The following is a 20015-nucleotide window of genomic DNA, read 5'->3' as shown; positions in this document are numbered from 1 at the left end:
TGCCCTGTATGTTGAGTTCAGAGAAACATAACTCCGTTTTGGTTAAGTTTCTCGACCACACCAAAATCAGTTAGATCTTATCTTACACATACTGACGGCATTGTCTTTCTATCGAGGGGGGAAATGTGGTAAAGGCGTGGGCACTGCAAATATAATGCTGTTCTCAGCCAAGACTGAACGACTTCTTGAAATAGCTTATTCTAAAGATCAACTAACGAGCTAGTATCATGAAGATGAGGATGCTTCTGCTGGTATCTTCTGTGGCTCTGCTGGTCAATCCAGTTATTGTCAGTCCTCTCTACATTGACAGGTCTGATATTCAGCAAAACCTTAACAGGCTATATGACCTGGCTGAAAAATGCAGTGGGTCTCTCACTAAGGTAAGAACTTACTGATAAGCACTGATAAGAACTGTATCTTGCTTTGCAATCTCGATAAATTCCATTTATCGATGCATTATGTTTTAAAAACATTTTATGTCCAAAGCTGGACCTGGAGTAGCCTACTAATTTAATTCATTATTCTGTCATGTGCAGCATAATTCCTTTGTGGAAGATGTATCGCATCTGGATGAAGGCAGATGTGAGGTGAGAAGAGTCCTACGCTTTTGAAAAGTTTTTTGTTGTGGTTCATGTTCTGGGCTGTTTGGCAAAAGAAATGTAACTGTGGCAATTATAGTCGAAAATTCCCCTCTAAAACCGGTTTCTCTTACCCGAAATCTCTCTTATAGTGTACATCGGATTTTGTGTTTACAAATTGTAATACATATTTGTGACTCAAATGTTGTGCATTTACAATGATACCGACTGACTGATTTAGCCCCATAAATGACCAAATGATCATCACTATTTGTGCAGCTTGTTTATTTTATTCATATATGATGAGTTCACAGTATAACATGAAGTCAATTAAACTTCTGGGATATTAGCCTTTCCAGTAAGCAATAATGAATCAATGTCACTTGTTTTAGTGCAAATGAAAGTGACAACAGGTGCACTGGAGAGGCAACAGCAAGACAACCCCCAAACAGGTATTGTTTTGCAGGTGGTGGCCACAGGAAATTGCTCTCTCCTTTTCCTTCCTGACTAACAGTTCTCTAGTTTTGCGTTTTGCTAGTGTCACTACTTGTCATTACTGGTAGAATGAGGTGGTACCTGCAGCCCATTCACGTTGCACAGGTAGTCCAGCTCCTCCAGAATGGCACATTCATACGTGCCGTCTCAAGAAGGTTAGCTGGGTCTCCCAGCACAGTCTCAAGAGCATGGAGGAGATGCCAGGAGACAGGCCGTTACATGAAGAGAGCTTGACAGGAACGTAAAAGGGCATCAACCCAGCAGCAGGACCAGCATCTGCTCCTTTGTGCGAGGAGGAACCGGAGGAGCACTGCCAGAGCTCTGCGAAATGACTAGCGGGCAACTGGTGTACATGTTTCTGACCAAACTGTCAGAAACAGACTCCATGAGGACCCGTCATCCTCTAGTAGGATGTGTGCTCACAGCCCAGCACTGTGGTAGCTCGATTTGCATTCACCAGAGAATTGGCAGGTCCATCATTGGTGCCCGTTCTCTTCACAAATAAGAGTAGGTTCACTCTGAGCACATGTGACAGACATGAAAGAGTCTGGAGACGTCATGGTGAACGTTACGCTGCCTGCAACATCATCCAGCATGACCAGTTTGGCAGTGGGTCAGTGATGGTCTGGGGAGGCATATTCTTGGAGGGTCGCACAGACCTCCAAGTTCTAGCCAAAGGTACCCGGACTGCTGTTAGGTATTGGGATGAGATCCTCAGAGCCATTGTCAGACCTTATAGTGCAGAGGGCCCTCAGTTCCTCCTTGTGCAAGACAATGCCCGGCCTCATGTGGCCAGAGTGTGTAGGCAGTTCCTGGATGACAAAGGCACTGCTGCCACTGGCCCTCACATTTCCAAGACCTAAATCCAATTGAGATCCTCTGGGACATTATGTCCAGGGGCTTACTGATGCCCTAATACAGGTCCGTGGGGAGATCCCCCCAGGACACCTTCCACTGTGATTTAAATTTTTTTCTCAGTTTGTGATATTAGCTTCCATTGACCGTTGTTACGTAATTTTGTTCTCAACAAATTACACAATGTACGGTAAAGATTTTGAGCTTTAAACTATTTTTGTTCTGATGCGTGATTTAAGTGTTCCCTTTATTTTTTGAGCAGTGTACTTAAGAGGACATGCACATGTATATTGTATACCAGTATATGAGATTTTTGCAGCATGTGTTTTGCTGTGGAGCCTTTGCATGGTTTCTTTTTACAAGCTAATATGTTCTTGTTTATGTTACAGGATCAGTTCTTCTGCAAAGTGCAGGTTATCTTGCTTAACCAAGAAGACTTGTGTAAAAGGGAGGACAAGGAGGTTCTTCTGAGAACCCTGCAGATGTATAATAAACGCAGAAATGTAAGAACTTGGTCTTACATTTGTAATGTGGTCTTCTAAACATGTGGGAGAAATCTGGTACTGAGGTTAAATGTTTTTTAAAAAGAGCATCCCACTGTTTCTTTAAATAGGCGAACAATATGAATTGGGTAAGAACATTTATGAAGGGCTGACCTGATTTTTTGTCTTTCAGGTAAATTGTGAAGAGACACTACAGGGGATATCAAGTCCAGGTTACCAGATTAGTTTATGCAGATTTTTGGATCACTTCAAGAGATGTGTCCAGCGGAGAAACTTCCGCGGGACCAAAAAATAGCAGCCCCTTAATACTACCCCGACCCAACAAGAATGCTATTTTTGCATTTTAACAAACTTATCCAACTTATTACTTATTATTAATCACACTTAAGTGGATAAGATGGACTTCCAACTTCCATGTGGTCTGGTCCAAATGCCATCTAATACCTGCTTGTTTATTACTTGTTTTTACTGTATTTAATATGATTAAATTACATTAAATATATTAGAATATATTAGAATATATTAGAATATATTAGAATAGAATACCACTTTATTGTCCAGCCAAGGCTGGAAAATTGTCTTTCACCAGACCTATAAAAACATAACTATACAAACATGAACATATATAAAAATAGCAACATCATATCACATCAGTGCCGTACATATGACGTATGCATTGTGATCATTAATCTGATTTACAGAAAAGCACCAGACTGATCATTTCATAGATATTTATACCTATTTATGTCTTTTGATGGCAGTACTGTTTGACAGTACTGTTCTCCTCCAAGGTCTTTGTTTTTAATAAGATGCTTATTGACTGACAGTTATGAGCTTTTTCACATGTGAAGATCCCGAATGCAATTAAAATTCACCATGTATAGCTAATTGTCTTAGTTTCTTGTATTTAACATGATTAACATGTTTAACTTGTAAAATGTACATTCTTCTATTATAAATGGCAAAACCTTTTCACATTTTATTGAATTTATTTCAAAATGGAGTATACCAAGAGTATTATAAATAGCCAGTGGTGAAAACAAAAATATGAACAATAAAAGGTCAAAATGATACTTGAAATTGCGTGCACTGCCTCTAACTTGGGTGAGAAGTTGATCATTCACTTCTCAATAGCACCAGGGGGGAACCGCACAATAAAAGTATTTTGTGTACGTGTGTGCAGAAATAGCAATGCAGAAACGTTTAGAAGTTCAAATGATTGCTCAAATATTAATGGTTCTGTAAATCATTCAACCCCCAAAGAACTTCTTAAGAACCCTGTTTTCGTGTGGTGCACTCAACCAATTGGTGCCCCCCAGAAATACATTTGTGTAGATGCTCTCTGCTTGGCTGTGGTGAGCTGGTTCCTCGACTGACTGAGGAGCTCTCTGAGAGAAACATTTTTCACCACTCTTTTCCCCCTTGCCTTGGACAATGTACCCGTCACCCAGTGACTTGATGCAATGTGAGAGCTGGGGGGGGGGGGGGGGGTGCTGGTGGTGGCGGTTGGGTCTCTGTGTTGCGTTCAGCTGTGTGTATGTGCGCTGCTGAACCGTGGCTCCCTCATTACTAAATAAAGAGAATCACTCTCCTTTTCAACAATGCTTTTTATAGAACTGTTGGAATATTCCCAATACTTTGTGTAACCTTCCCTCCCATGCTTTTATTGAAGGACTTCAGAGGACAACCAAACTCTTAGATCAGTTTAACATTGTGTAATGGGAAGATAAACCCCTACATGCTCAGTGGGTCACTACATATAGATCATAGACTGATAAGCAGTGGTGGGAGAAGTATTAAGAGGCGTTTAAGTAAAACTCGCACTGTGATGGTTAAAAACACCTAATTACAAGTAAAGCAACTCCTAAAGTACAGATGTATTATCAACAAAATATCTAAGTATTAAGATAAAACTCTGCCTCTGTCACTGTTATTATGTATTCTATAATTTCATTATTATCACTCATGCATTAACATGTAAGAAGTACTTTAATGTTGTAGCAGATCAAGATGAAGCTAACTGCACCAACTATATATGCTGATTTTTATAAATGAGAATCTATCACAATTTATAAAAACAATCATACATTTTGGATTTAAAAGATATCTCAAATACCTCATAATTCGAGACAAATGTAGATACTTTCCACCACTTCTGTTAAATGTTTGTTAAATGTATGTTTATGAGAAGGAAAATATGAACCACAAGGTCAACGTTCAAATCCCTGTGAGAACAAGCAGCTGTCCTGCTGAGGTGCCCTCAAACAGGACACTGAATCAAAATGCTTAATATAAGAAACATTCCTCTAAACGATACCTTTCTGCAATCATATCTTTTTGTGTAATTTGTGGAAAACCCTGACCAATACACTTTGTGAGCAGCATGATTACTATTTATAAAATGTAAGCAGTCATTTAAAGGAATCTACTTAACCAGTAGTGTCATGTGGCCTCATTAAAGGATAAAATAAGATTTGCTTTAGATATGTTCAGACCTGTTATCATGGCTACCAGTTCATATCCCATGTGGGAATGTGTGCATGTATGCAAATGAGCTTGAATCACCCCAAGGCAATATAACCTGACCCCTTACAGAACCACATCACACTGTTCTCCTACCTGATCCGGCAGGTATCATGCTGTCCACTGCAGAATACTCCCTGCATCAAAAGTGTCACAACAAGGTGCAGCAGCATGTAAAGATAAATCTCTTCAGGTGCATAAAATGCCACGCTGATCAGGATTAATACTTGTATTTAGAGTGGCTTGATAAATTTAATTTTGTTATGTTCTTCCCCTTGATCTGTACACGCAGACATACACACTCGGCACTGGCTGCCTCTGCTGCTTCTTTGTTGTGTTCCTGGTCGATTAGCCTCGGGGCTGTCTTCAGGGCCTGGGGCCAGTGGGAGCAGACGGGGGGAAGGCGGGTGGCTGCATCTGCCAGGGGACCTCCTTCAGGGGCCCCACTGTGGCATGGCTCTGTTTTCATGTATGTCTTCAAAAGCACAGCCCTGTGAAGGGAGAAAGAGGGAAGGGAAGGCAGTTCATTGACAGTGGCGCTGCCATTGTTTTTTTCCCGTGTGCCTTCAATTAGTATACGGGTCCAGGGTGAAGGAGCACCAAGCTGCTTTTCACTTCCTTGTGTAAATGTTTTTCACCCTCAAGGCTATTACTAGATTTGTTTCCATCCGATGTAATGATTTTTATAAGCATTCTTTTCATCATTTTACTTGATCATTTGTGACACACCCTGACCTATATACTTTGTTAGCAGCAGAATTATTATTCAGAAAGTCTTAATTATTCATTGGGGTCTAATATGACTTTTTTACTCTTATTGAGAGACTGTTTTGATATTTTGTCCCTGTAGGATTTTAATAAGTTGCCACATTGGTCAATGCAATGTGCTGTATGTTTCCATGTCCTAATGTAATTTTAATAGTGTGAATAGGGCCCGGCAAAATTAGTCATCAAAAGAGTGCCTACAAATCTTCTGTAGCATTCAGTCCATCACATTTTATAGGTTCTTCCCACACAATGTTGAGTTTATTTTAGTTATACAAAATAATTAGTCTGCCCACATATATATTGTGTGTTGTTCTCATCTGCCACCAAGTGTTTTTTTTTTATATAGCTTCTGAGGGTTGACTTGTTGGTGGGACAGTGGGTGGCAGCAATACAGCAAGGTTGTGTCTATATTTTTTGTAAATTAAAGAAACCGAAAAGCAGGCGGGGCAGATCTCGGCATGTTGTTTATTTAATAAAAAGGTTTCTGTGTTGCACACATTTAAAACAGGTGGAGTGAAGAGCTAATTAACTAGCTGTGTAAATGTACATGACTTTTGTTTGGATGATGTCCCTCCTGTGCAGGAGGGTGTAGCTTCCTCGTACCTCCTCTCCTCTTGGCTGTGGGTCCTCTGGGTGCTCCTGCTGTCATAGGAGTTTAGTGTCAGACTGTTCGGGCCAGCAGGGACGCACTCACCTTGACATGATCAACTTGGAAATAAATAAAGAACTAAATCCAGACAGTCAGGATGACAGACGTGCCAACCGTTAGGGATTTAGTCTTTCTTTGAACTCTTACTGCAATCCTCTCCTTTTTCTTTCTTTTCTTATCTCTTGCCCTCTTTCCATTCACATGTCATTGCTCTCTGGCTTCATCCATCCTTTGCTCCTTTCCTTCCTTCCTTCCTTCCTTCCTTCCTTCCTTCCTTCCTTCCACCAATGCATTCTTCTTCCTACCTCATTTCATCCCTTTATTTTCTTCCTTCTTCTTTTTTCTCCTTCCTATTTTACTTCCTTTATTCCTTGTGCATTTCCTGTCACATATTTGTGAGTCCCTTCTTTTTTCTTGATCATTTTCTTTTATCTCCTCTTTCTGGCTGTGACAGCTCTCCTTTTCTCTTCTGTTCTTCAACTCATGCATCCCTCTTTTGCAATTCTTTCCTTCCTCATTTCCTCTCTCTCCCCTCTCCCTCTCTCTCTCTCAGAGAGACACATTTTCTTGGAGAGGATTATTATGTTCACCAGACTGTATGGTGATTATATGTTCATATCATCTGAGTTTGTGTGCAGACCTGCACCCGACTAGCTAAGTGCTTTGTAGAAAAAAAAAAATCACGCCACAGTGAGTTATTTCTGGCTGGGTTAATCTTATTTCTCTGGGCACTTTGATAATGGAGAGGACTTGAATAATGAATGGGGTGTGTAATACTGTTCTTCAGGCCTGCTGAATGAATTAAACAAGTGCCTATAAGTGAGTTTCTGTGAGCATCTCTAATATAGTGTCCCTCCTTTTTCCTCTCAATTCCATGCTCTTATTTTATATTTTTGGAACTAAAACAGAAATATACACTTCAGAAGTTGAGAAAATACTGGAAAAAAATGAAAGAACACTATTAATGTATGTTAAAATATAGACCACATAATTGGCTACAGGACGAATCTCTTTCTATCGCTGTCTCTCTCTCTGTCTCTCCTTGTGCTCACATTCTTCGTGTGTGCGCACATCTGCATAATGCATGGTGTGTTAGTTAGCAGACAGCTTGACCTCACACACAGACTGTGAGACTCTAAATGTTTCTCCGTAGAAAGTTCACTAGTCTCTCTGTAGTATGTTTTTTTTTTAAACTCACAAATCATTGATTTGGTTTATGTAATGATATGTAAGCAAAAGCAACATGGGACACGCTTCAGATTCACTTATTAGTTTGGAATGAAGTGAGGAAAAGTCACACAATTATTAGAATTATTGAAAATACTCAGCAACTGAAAGCAAGTTCATTTTAGTTATGACATTGTTCTCATTGTTTAATTTTTATTCCATCGTATGTTGATTATTTATTTGATTAATGAATTTAGGCTGTAAAATGCCTATCACAGGCCCATCCTCCAGACCAAAGTGAAAAGTCCTAAAACTGTCTGACCAGCAGTCCAAAACCCAAAAATATTTCATTTATAATGATAGAACATAGAGAGAAGCAAGTATTAACTGAAAGTATTAAGATCCTTTACTTAAGAAAAAGTAATACCCCTCTGTAAAAAAAAATCCATTAAAGTGCTTTCAAAGCTGTACTAAAATGTATTACTTTGCATTATCAGAAATACACTAAGTATACAAGTACAGACTTAGCAAGCAAAATGACCTGTCAGATTTTACATCATCTGAAGAGAAACACACACATAATGTGGATTCACACACCAAAGAGAACGGAGAAGGGAACAGGAGCTGGGGATGGACAGCATCTCCTGCTATTCCTTTTAAAAGACATCCATCATGCTGGCCTCAAGTTTCCAGAGAGTAACATAATCTCACTGTGTGTGGGGGTGTGCATGCGTGCCTGTGGGTGTTGGTGTGTGTGTGTGTGGGGGGGGGGGGTTTGCAGTCTACAGGTATGCATGTAGACTTCAGCAGTAGGCTGGTCCTAAGATGGTTTGGCTTCTGATGATAATTGAAGGTGACTAATAGAGAGAGCAGAGGTAGCTGTCTTCCTTTGCTCTGGTCACATTCTCATTTGTTGCTACTGGCATTGGATGAATTATTGAGTTTGGTGTGTTTGGGGCTCCCACACCTCCCCTCACATTCCCTCACTTTTCTCGTCAAGATGACAGCCACCCGTATGTGTGTGTGTGTGTGTGTGTGTGTGTGTGTGTGTGTGTAAATGGAGAGAGAGGCTGTGTATATATGTGCATGCATTCTTCAGCAATTAAACAGAGCTCTCATCCCCATTCTGTCTTCCCGCATTAAAACATCTCAATCTCTATTTCTCTTCCTCCCTTTCCTCTCTTTCTACCAAGCTCTGTCTTTTTTTTTTATGTTTTGTCTGTTTGTTCGTGTCTCTATAATTTTCATTATGTCTCAAACCCCAGTCAAAACTCTAATTCTGGTTATTCGCAGTTGTTTAACTTAAAAAAACTTGAAATCAGTTTGCATAAGGATCTATTCAAAACGAGTTTTCATATTAGACATAATGCACAAATTGGCCCAGCACACCTCCAGTAGCTATTGCATGAGAAAACGCAATATACCTTTCAGCTGCTCCTGAATAATTGAAGTGCCCTCAGTCTCCACATGCCGCTAAGGCTCACAGGCCTTCAGCTCAACTTACCACACAGCGAGTACGTTATGATAGGCTATCAATACTGGTGTTATAAATATGAATTATTCACAAGGCGACGCGGCTTTTTTAACTGTATTTAGCCTACGCCAGAAACACCTCATCCAACACAAACATAATATGCTCTTAAGAGCCCTAATTGTTATCATTCTTAGATGGTTTGATGATATTTCTTTAAATGACCAAACCTCGGCTGAAAATATGACCAGACAAATGTGTCATGAAAGATGTGACGCAGTTTAGAAAGAGGCACATTAATGACGACAATTAACATTTGCATTTTATCTCGCCATCCCCTCTCCAAAAAAAAAAAAGAAAACTCATATTAAACACCATAAATAATAGACTGTGATTATTAACCTCTCATCATCAAAGAGAATATTAATAAGAGCCACAAACGTTTCCGTGTAATTGCAAAAGTATTGATCCCCTGGCAGAAACAACCCACCGACAGTCTCACTGGGAAAAGCACAACCGCAGGTCATGTTGACTGTGGGAGGATTCCGATGGAAGCCTTTAATTTTATTTTATTTATTTATGTATCGAAATATTTGGTTATAGGCTATTAGGAGAAAGTGGCCATTGCTGCGCGCGCATATTAAGCAGAGACTAATCAGGAATTATAGAGTAAGATTTTCGGCCTATGGACTGACAATATTACGCGGAGGAAAAAAAAGTGAATTTAAAGGTGTGCCCGTATGCGCTGAAATGAAAAGAAACATATAATATTTAAAAAATATATAGGCTAGTACACAATAGTCTACAACAAAACAGGAGAAATTACTTACTGAGTCAAACGACAAAAAATAAACAACTTTAATATCCCTCTTTCCTCAAACTGTTGTGTATCCAGTCCGTCTGTCACCAGAGTTCCCAGTCAGACTTTTAGCCAGCTCCCAACTCCTCCACATTACTTCGTTTTATACCAATATATAATTAATGTTGCATTGTCATTACTTAATAATTTCAAACCCCAGCTCGACATAACACGGTGACACGAGGGAATCCATAATTAAAACTTCCCTAATGAGAGAGGATGGGGTCATTAGCGGCGTGTGGAGGACGCACAGTCTGCGCTCCGCCATGTGAAAATTACACTGGAAATGGAGGCCCGTTATTTCCTGTGGTGCTAATATCATGAACGACAATACATATTTAATTCCTGCAGAGGTTTAGGGATTCATGACTAATACAGTCGGGCAAGTTCCCAAAAAACAAACGAAGATTTTTATCGCCCATTGGTTCATTTCAGGGTGGATAGATAGATCGTGTGATTTTTTTCAAAATTATAAATGTGAATGCCGGATTTATAGGCCTTATTAAAATAATGTATTTTAATAAAGCACAAAAATAAAGTCGCTGCTACAGAGAGATTTTAAAAAATAACCAATCATTTATTACGTTTAAACTTCACACATTGTTTTTCAAGTGAAATCAAGAGTGACGAAAAAAATAAATACTTAAATCAGGTGATGTAGGCCTATATACTGTATATATCTGGGCTACATAATAATTATATAACTCCTGTAATGCTCCAAAATACGTTCACATCAAAATACTAAAATATAGCAGCAGCCAAAGCCACACGGATGTGACTCAAACATGACGGTGTCATTTCCATTTTTCTAAATAATTCAAGATACACAGACTCAGTGTGTCATACCTTGTGAAAGTATTAGTGTTATTATTCATATTTGTGCGTAGATTACCATCACACACAGCAGATTCGTTAGCTAAAACAAAAAAAAAATCGTGGTCTAAAATGGTGGGTGAGTTTTTGAACCCCTCTTCATTACACTCACATTAGTCTGAATTTATAGATAAAAAACGTGAAAGCACAGTTAAATATATGATGGTGTAGGCTACTTGTGAGCCAGTGGTGTGGAGGACAAACTCTGATCTCAAGCTCACATCAACACAACATTACAAAAAAATATCACGAAATCATCAATTCTTTCTCTTCCAAAAGAATCCATTTAACAATTAAACAGCCTATAAATGTCGCCTCTGAACTCCATATTTCATGTTAAAAATAAAAAAGAGAAAGGAAGAAGTGAGTTAATATCCCTGAATGTGACAAACTGTCAGGGTGGATTTACTGGAAGTTCATATTTTGTGTGTGCAAGCCTACATGAGCAACAACATCAAAAGCACCCTCCTCACAAATCTATAACAAAGTCCCATATTAATAGCAAAATCGAAAAAAAGTGCAACAACGAAGAGTGAGTGACTTCAACTGGTAACAGTAGTAGAGTCTTTTTGGATATAATCCAAGATGAGACGTGAAGAGTTGTTGATAAATCCCTGTTAGTTAGGCTACTTAGGCTATTATTAATCACTCGATCAAAAATGTAGTAGGCTATTTTATTCATGATGTGTGAAACTCAGTGCACCGCAGAGTATTTCATTCGTTTCTGTTTTTGCCGCTGGTTGCAAAACCACACTCGAACCACATTCTTTTTCAGGTCCAGTTTTTCGGCGATAGCCGCAATTTTTTCCGAGGAGGGCCGAGGCTGGATGGCAAAGTAAGCCTCCAAAGAGCGCTTCTCCGGCGCGGCGATGGAGGTGCGCTTTCTTTTCCTCTCGTTCCCGTTGAAAAGGTCCGGCTTGGCGCTTTTCTCCCGGTACGCAGCTTCTGCTTCCTCCAGCCAGGCCTGGAGAACCGGCTTAAGCGCTATCATGTTGTTGTGGGACAAGGTGAGGGACTCGAACCTGCAGATGGTGCTCTGGCTCAAGGACCCCACTCCGGGGATCTTAAGGTTGGCCAGCGCCGACCCGACGTCCGCCTGGGTCACTCCGAGTTTGATCCTCCTCTGCTTGAAGCGCTCGGCGAAGGCTTCCAGCTCCCTGGGATCCGACTCCACGTCGTTGACGCACGCCATGCCGCCATGCACTGACAGAGAGTGAGGGTGGCCCATGTTGGCCATCGCCTGGTGCAACTGCCCCATGGTCTGCAGGTGGTGGTGAGGGTGCTGGTGGTGGTGCGCCGGGTTGGTCATCCCGGGAGGCTCCGGAGCCCCCATCCCAGTTACGGCCAGGCTGGTGGAGAGGTGGTCCAGGAGGTCCCCAGCCTCCAGGGTCTGTCCGAGGTGGTGGTGGTGGTGATGGTGATGGGAGGCGATGGTGGAGGGGACGTGGGAGATGGGCACGGTGGTGGAGGAAGAAGAGGAGGCTGAGGTGCAGGGGACACTGCTCATGGTATGGTAAGTCACGTCTGGTTTGAACGGGTGACTCTTGCCGTGAGAGACAATGCTGTCAGCAGCCGCCAGAGCCTCTGCCCGTGCCAGCAGGCTCTCATCAAAGCCTCCGAATATATTGCCCTGCAGCTGCAAGCAAGAGTGCGCATACTGGAGTCAGTGGGGAATTCTGTCAGGCAGCTCTCAGGATCTAAAAAACATTTTTCCAAAGGCAAGCAGCGCTGAGGAGAGGAGAGAACCCTCCTCAAAGCGCAGGTCATAAAAATTAATATGAAAGCAAGAGCATTGCTTGAATAGACATGTGGATGAGAGGGGGGAGGAGGGGAGGGGGGAGAAGGCTAATACAGACAGAGGAGAGAGAGAGAGAGCGGATAGAACAAAGTCCTGTCAAATCAACTTTACAGACATTTCCAGTGTGATATTTTCTCCCTCCTCTCACCCAGTATACTTCACAGCCATCCCCCCCCTCCACGACCTGAACGTACCTGCGGGGCGGGCAGACAGACTCTGCGCATGCCCTCCGAGCCTGAGTGCAGGCCGGGATACTTGGGCTCGTGCAGAGCCGGGTGCATGGAGAAATGCTGCTTGCCGTTCATGGTCATCATCCTCCTCCCTGCAAGCACCTCGCAAGCAGTGTGGCCCCTGACATGAAAGCCGGGGAGCGGATAGCTACACAGCTCCTCTGCTCTCCTTCGCCAGACTGAGCTGTTAACATCGGCTGCGCCTCCCGGCATCCCCCTCTCCCTCTTACTCCCCCCCTCCTCCGCCTCCTCTTTCAGCCTCTCTCCCCCTCCCCTCCCACCTGCTCCTCTGCTCAACTTACAAGTTGCAAAATGTAGGCCTCTGTGCGCAAGCGTCAAATAAACCCAACCAGCATTACCATAATATTCTAATAAACCGCCGTCCATTGATGAGCTCGCTATTAAAGATTCATGTGGCATTTTAAAAAGTGTTACGGGGGGGTTAATTCCAGGATATAAACGTTTATATTCACATCAACGTTTGTAGCCTGTGGTTCAGTACACACATCTCGACTTGCCTTATAACTCAGCATGTATTCAACATGTCTGCAATGGGCCAGTAGCTGACATACAGAGTGAATGTATTATTATTATTATTATTATTATTATTATTATTATTATTATTATTACATTAAATGTACTAAACAAGCATGAAAGATATACAAGAGTTGGTCAAAACGTCATGCCAGTCCTCCAATTGTTTCAGCACCATGGATAGTGCAGCACCACTGAGCTTAAATTGTAGCTTGCAGGCTGCTCCATGGATAGATATGTAGATTCAATATAATGTAAAATACACACACACATAAAAAAAAATAATGTTGGTGCTACATGCTTCAAACTGTATCTAAGGCCTGTAGGTTGCTGACCAGCTGACCCGAGGGCCTTGGCCTGCTCTTTCCCCCATGTGAACGCCAATCCTCGGGGCCGCTTTACAAGCTTCTCATGTGGCTGCCTGGTTTAAACTCATGAAGCCGGGGTGGACGGGCCGAAAGAGGAGCCAGACGGGCAGAGGTGCACTGATGACACAGCGGGTCCATCCGATCCTGCCGGCCACCTCTCTGGTTCCCCAGACTCTGAATAATTTAGCTGCACTGGTGGCAGGCATCCATTACCACGCTGGCATGTTTTTATTCATTACACAGATTAAAACAGCCAAGTTCTTTTTCTCACCATGCAAACCTGTTGCAGGCTGGGGAGCCAAGCTCTAAGAGCTAAATGTAGGCTGGCTACTTGCATGTGGAGAGTAAACATTTATAGGCTTAACTCGGAATTTGTGCATTTTGCATTCTCATTACCATAACACAAACAGAAGAAGATATTTAATTTTTTTTTTTAAATTTAGTTGAGATCTTTCATCAAAGATTTAATGTTTTCAGTCTTAGTAGGCATGTAGGCCTACATGAAATGTAACACTATGGGATTAATAAAATGTTAGTCTATATGTAAAAGTGATATGAGGATCCCATTGGATTTATGAGATGTTAGTCTGAATGAAGCCTGAAGTCCCTTTTCTCACCCTCACATCACTCCTCCCTTTTCTTCTCTGCTATATGGCTGGGACCATTCATAATTTAATGCTTATTGTTTACAACTCTGTCATGTCTGCGCTTTTCATATTCTGAAAATTGCATCTGACATGTTTTATAGAGAGTTGTGGTATTTCTGGCCAAATGTAACAGCAGTTCTCTTTTCACCCCCATCTGGCCTGCATACACTCCACCACATGACCTAACTAAAGTCACAGCATCCATCCCTTTACCCACTCTGAGGAGTCATTTCAATAAAAACTTGTTTGCTACACTTTTCTGTTTCTCATCTAATCATAATAGAAAATATGGGCCTGTTTCACATTTTAACAGCATCAAAAACTATAGTGTTTGTAGTACTTATCTGTATTGATGGTTGTTTATTCATAGATATGCAAAAAACTCAGACCTTTGTTGTTGATTACCTGTGGTGAATACTGAAAATTATCCCACATATACAGTATGTCCAATCCACAAACACAAATCTTGACTCACTGGCATTAGATGCTGTTTATAATTTTGACTTCTCATTTAAAAAATTTTTTTTAATTATTTTACTATGTCATAATTCTAGAAAGACTACTCATTCTACTTTGTATATATTTATACCTATATCAAAATTCAATGGAGCCCAATGCTACCAGTGCTTATTCCTTCACTTCCCAGTCGCAACGGATCTGCCCCAGGCCCCAGTTTGGCATCCCTTCCCCTGTGGAGTGCCGACAGTCCTTGTGTTAAACTAAAGAGACTCTGAGTGTTTTCACTTGACTTCCTAAAGTAAGAAACACTTGTGCAAAATTCAGAGATATTTTAATGTCGGTCGCTGGGTGCTGTAATTAAACTGAGCGTCAGAGGTCTTTCCTGTAATGTTGTGGGATTTGTTTGAGGCCATGGGTGGAAGTGAGCATCTGTGACTAACGATGGGCTTATACTCCTTCATAAGATGGACACAATGGAAGGTATTTAATTGTGCTGACTATCCCTATTATAGGTCTAAATTTGTTCACAAACTCCACATAGAATTATACTGTGATTCTAATATGTAAACATCATAGCACATAACCTTATAATAATAATAATAAGTTACACCTGACCTGACTGTGTTTTGATGGATATTTAGAGCCCTGAATTGATTGTTAGGATACACTTTATTGTACCAAGGCCACATTTGTGATTGGCCGGCTAGAGTCCATTAAAATCATCAAGACCACCAAAGTTCAGGTCAGCATAAACTTGCCATTCTAAATCACTGCACAACTGGTGAAGTACCTGAACTTTTACAAATGAAGAACATATTGAGCACAGCTTCTCTTTTTGTCTAGGGTAAGTGGCCATGGTATAAGTGCAATAATGCACTCCCAAGGTAAAATAATATATCAAAATAATGAAAGAGGCAGGGGCTGTAATTTTTGTATATTAGGACATCTCTTCTTAGAGGTTGTGGCTTATGCTTAGTTGATCACGTGTTAAATTATATGTCACACTTTGATTAGACACCAGTGATTTCCATTCAACTTATTATGAAATGACATTTGATTTCATGAAAAAACATTTGGCTGTACCAGTGATTATTTAGAGTAAAGTGCTATTTGTGCAATTATTTAGTTACTATTTAAAATGTGTACTTATGAGTATTTTCTTTTGAACATAATTACATTCACTGCCATTCCATGTTGAGGATCAATAAAATATGAAGAGGTCCAATGGGGTTAACACTTTCCAAGTACAGTTACAACTGGCCATTCTTGTGCAACCAAATGACTGTTAGATTTCAAAAGAGAAAGTGTTATATTTAGATCTATAACATAATTGGTATTTCTGCTCATATCTGAACATTTAACTAAAGTAACAGTCCTAATACTGACGTACTGTATGGCACTGTAGTAATATTTCCACCCTTTGGCATCAATTGACGTTTCTACAAGATAACATGCAAAATAAAAGGACACCACACAAGAGTTTACGGTAATATTTTCTGGAATGCTTTTGCTCGTATTTTTCCCCTTGCCAATGTTGACTTCTTTTTTGGTCAATTTTTCTTTCAACTCAAAAATTTTCTTTTTTGCTCTCCAAGATCCAATTGAAATTGTATTTTTTTCTTTTCTTCTTTTTTTTTGTTATCACCTTACAAGCTCCCCCATTCCTCCATCTTTATTGGCAAAAGCAAACATGCTAGTAAATTAGAAATCCATTTTTTACAAACAAAATACATGAAGAAAATACATCCACATCCTGCAAATATAAACAGTAACAAATCCAAAACTATTATCCAATAAACATTTTACATTTTTTACACTGTTGTGTGATATAGCATACAGAAGATAGTACAAAACTCGGGAGAGAGACCTTCCCTGAATCCTCACTTACACAAGCAAGAGCCCTGCCAGTATGTTTGTCCTTTCAAACTTCCAGTGACCTCATTTAAAAAAAAAAAAATTATTAAAAAAATAAAATAAAATCACATGGCAAAAGTCATGAACTCAGAGGTTTTAATGGGACAATGAGGTCACTGGCAGGAGGCTTCTGACTAATCAGTCAACACTGAGATATGCAATCCAAACAAGAGCGCTACTGACATTGTAGGTGGGAGGAAATCACATAATGCGTTTACAAATTGTTACTGAGGCAAGAATCTTACATGTATATTTACATGCACATTTCTATATACATGCAGATTTCTGCCTGTATGTTTGTGTCAAGTAGTAAGACTGCTACAGTTAACTATTAAGTTATTATCTCTCCTTTGTTTTGGTGCTTCAATCTGACCGGTTAGGTTACTGGATATTATCAGTTTAGTCAAGTTATGACAAGCATACATCAACCAACACTTCATTAGGCTGCATGTAAACAGTTATTTGTTTCAGGGAAGCAACAAAAGTAAAAACTTCTTAATGGTCAAAAATGTATTTTCCTTGCGTGGAGCAGGGTCCATATGAAGTTTAATGAATTTCATTCCTCCCACCCTGAGGATTCTAAAATACATTATATGTAAAGAAGGCAAACGCAAAATAAAACTTTGTCACGAAAGGTGCACATTGCAGATGCACTTAGAGTGGGTTTAGAGCACTGTCTGACAATATTCAGATGCAGGCAAAGCTGCTCTAATGCACAAATGATATTATGAGATGACTCCCAGTGCCTTTCAATAGAGTGTTTTCCAAAGCTCAGAGCAGCTCTGCAATTTTCTACTGAGATGACAAGATTAGTGAAATAACAATGTGGACTGGTTTAACCCAAATGCAAATTCCTTGCAAATAAGCAGAGACGCTAAACACTCTTGCTTGACCTTTTCTACCTGACACAACCCTGTCATTCATTTAAAATGACAGATAAAGAAACAACAAAAAACAGTACAACAGTAATTTCTCTTTCAAGCATTTACAAAATTTACAAAAGTAAATCACAAATCTTGTAAAAATTCAGCCATCCGCTGATTGTGTAAGGCAAAGAAATTATATTTATATATTAAAATCAACTGTTCAGTATTACATTCAAACACCTGTCTATGGATCTCACATTTTGAAATGGCTGATCGGATCCATGTCCTGTCAGGCCCTTTGGACGACCAGGAGACAGAATAAAACAAGTGAACAATGTTACACACTCTTTGAAAATGTAGAACACCTGTGCGGGTGTTTATATTTACACAGAGTGGCAGCGGACATTTAGTGAGTGAGTGAACAAAATACAACTGAGGAAAATTTGAATATTTACTACAAGACTGTATCTGACGTGCATGGACACAGCAATTTGTAAACATAGTTTGGATTTTGCTATTGCACTGGCTCTAATATAGTCATGGTATAGTGTCAGCACCTTTGGGTGCTGGGCTGGGGTGGATCTGTTTATTAACATGCACAAACTAGCATGTATTCATGCCAGCTTATAGAGCCACTGTAAAAAATATTTGGATCCTTTAACATTTTGGGCTTACAAAACAAACTGAGCAAAGTGAAATGGAACACCATACCATGCTGTGCCAATACGGGTACGGCACAGTGCATTTATGCAGTGGAAGAATAAATAAATATCTCTCTGGTAGCAACAGAGAACGTTCTCTTGGTGAAGGAATGGCTGTCCCTGAACTCAGGACAAGATTTTCAAAAACTGGTGAGAAAAGAGCTTAAATACAGTATGTATAAAAATACCTATTCACAGTAGACACAAATGTTGTGCATTACTGATATTAATCATCTGGTAAGCACAGTGAAACTTACATAGGTTTTTCTATCTATAAGAACAACTTAACATTTATCTCTCTCAGCAAAAGTGAGATGTTTTAAATAATTGTTTTGTCGAGGGATACAAAAACTGTCGGCCCTCTAAACTTCCTTTTCATGTACAATAAAGTAAAGATGTTTTTACTTTGATTAGAGTCTAAAATCACTTTGTTTGAAAATACTGGAAAGGAGAAAGTTCCGTTGTCTTTTATCTGCATGTGGGGCGGTGGGGGAACGGCCGATTCTGCTGGAGAGCAGGTAATGACGAATCACAGTGCCTTCATCGCCTCCAAGATCGGCTCTCATACTCGTCATCTTCGTCATCATCCTCCTCCTCCTCCTCTTCCTCCTCCTCACCAGGCAAGTAAGAACTGGCTTCCTTCTATTTGAATGGGGAAAAAACCCCAAAAATGTCATGTTTAGTTTTGAACACTTAAGAATGATGAGATTATGCGACAGATTATGTCCCATTTGCTTTACACAGCAAGCAAGACTGGAGCTGTACTCATACAGATCATTGCGTCAATGCTACATCACATGTGAGAAGGTTTCCAAATGTTTGTGTGACAGGTCATTAATAAGCTGGTTAGACTTGAGAAACGCTGCCACTGTCTATAACTGCACTCCCTAGAGAATTATTGTCTAATTTGTGGAAAAACGATCTTGAAGAGAAGATGCAGACAGTTTTGCAGTTGCTTTGTGCATTTTAAGGTTGTATTCAGGCTGTCAAACTGACTTGAAAAAAATAAAGACAGAAGGTAAAGCCTACCGATCACAGAGTAAAAGTGAACCACTATTACCTGATGATAGAGACAAAAAAAACAACGATATTAAGGATCAACACTGTTCCTGTAAAGCTGGGTAGGTCTCACTATTACTATCATTTAAAAGCAACATTAAATGATTACAGTAGTAAGTTAACTAGCGTTAGCTAACTAACATTTCATTAGAAACAATCCACAGCCTACATTTTTCTGGATTTGTTTTAAGTTTTGGAAGGGGAATTAATCGTAGTTCTCCTTTCAACCTCTCTGGGTAGTGATTGTCACTATTACAAGTGCCCCAGGAACGGCATTTGACCATGTCTTGGAAAAATACGGCAAAAAAAAAAAAAAGTTAGAAAACCACTCCTTTTGCATTAGAGTCAATGGTTGTTCATTGTAGAGTCAATGTTTTTCAGAATGATTATCAAAGACTTCTTAAAATGGTACAAACCATACTAAAGTGACAGGATCGGCACTCAGGCCATAAAACTTACTTGCACACATGGAAGACCACAACCTCAAAACATGAAAATACAGTATGTACAGGATTTCACCTGACAGTAATGCAGTTTTACTCAAAGGGATAAGATGCTCTTAGTACTGAGAGGCTTGCCCTGATTCTCTATTGGGATCTGTGGTGAAAAATTTAGAAGCACTGGAATCAAATGTACAAGTAAAATCCGTGAATGTAACTAAAACACAGAAGTTTCCCCACTTAGAATGTCAAGTTGTA

General features: G+C 40.1%; 2 protein-coding genes across 6 annotated transcripts in view; both read right to left on the bottom strand.

Moving 5' to 3' along the window:
• Window positions 1-11435: 11435 nt before the first annotated feature.
• pou4f3 (POU class 4 homeobox 3) lies at window positions 11436-12853 on the bottom strand. The gene is made up of 2 exons (XM_038709509.1): window positions 12734-12853; window positions 11436-12377 (listed from the first exon to the last, which is right to left on the bottom strand). The coding sequence occupies exons 1-2, from the start codon at window positions 12851-12853 to the stop codon at window positions 11436-11438; spliced, it is 1062 nt and encodes a 353-aa protein (XP_038565437.1).
• Window positions 12854-16257: 3404 nt separating this feature from the next.
• Window positions 16258-20015, bottom strand: part of rbm27 (RNA binding motif protein 27) — a 31675-nt gene continuing 27917 nt past the window's right edge. For 4 of the 5 annotated variants that reach the window (XM_038707534.1, XM_038707537.1, XM_038707535.1 and 1 more), the window contains one exon: window positions 16258-18900. In XM_038707534.1, coding sequence (XP_038563462.1) covers window positions 18799-18900 — 102 coding nt within the window. In that variant the 3' untranslated portion in view covers window positions 16258-18798. The remainder of the gene's footprint in view (window positions 18901-20015) is intronic. The other variant, XM_038707536.1, reaches the window with a different exon arrangement.

Source organism: Micropterus salmoides, unplaced genomic scaffold (genome assembly GCF_014851395.1).
Source record: "Micropterus salmoides isolate LMB-PRFRI ecotype aquatic unplaced genomic scaffold, ASM1485139v1 Ms_hic_scaffold_9, whole genome shotgun sequence".
In the NCBI taxonomy this organism is placed as follows: domain Eukaryota; kingdom Metazoa; phylum Chordata; class Actinopteri; order Centrarchiformes; family Centrarchidae; genus Micropterus; species Micropterus salmoides.
This window is presented reverse-complemented; position numbering and strand designations above follow the sequence as displayed.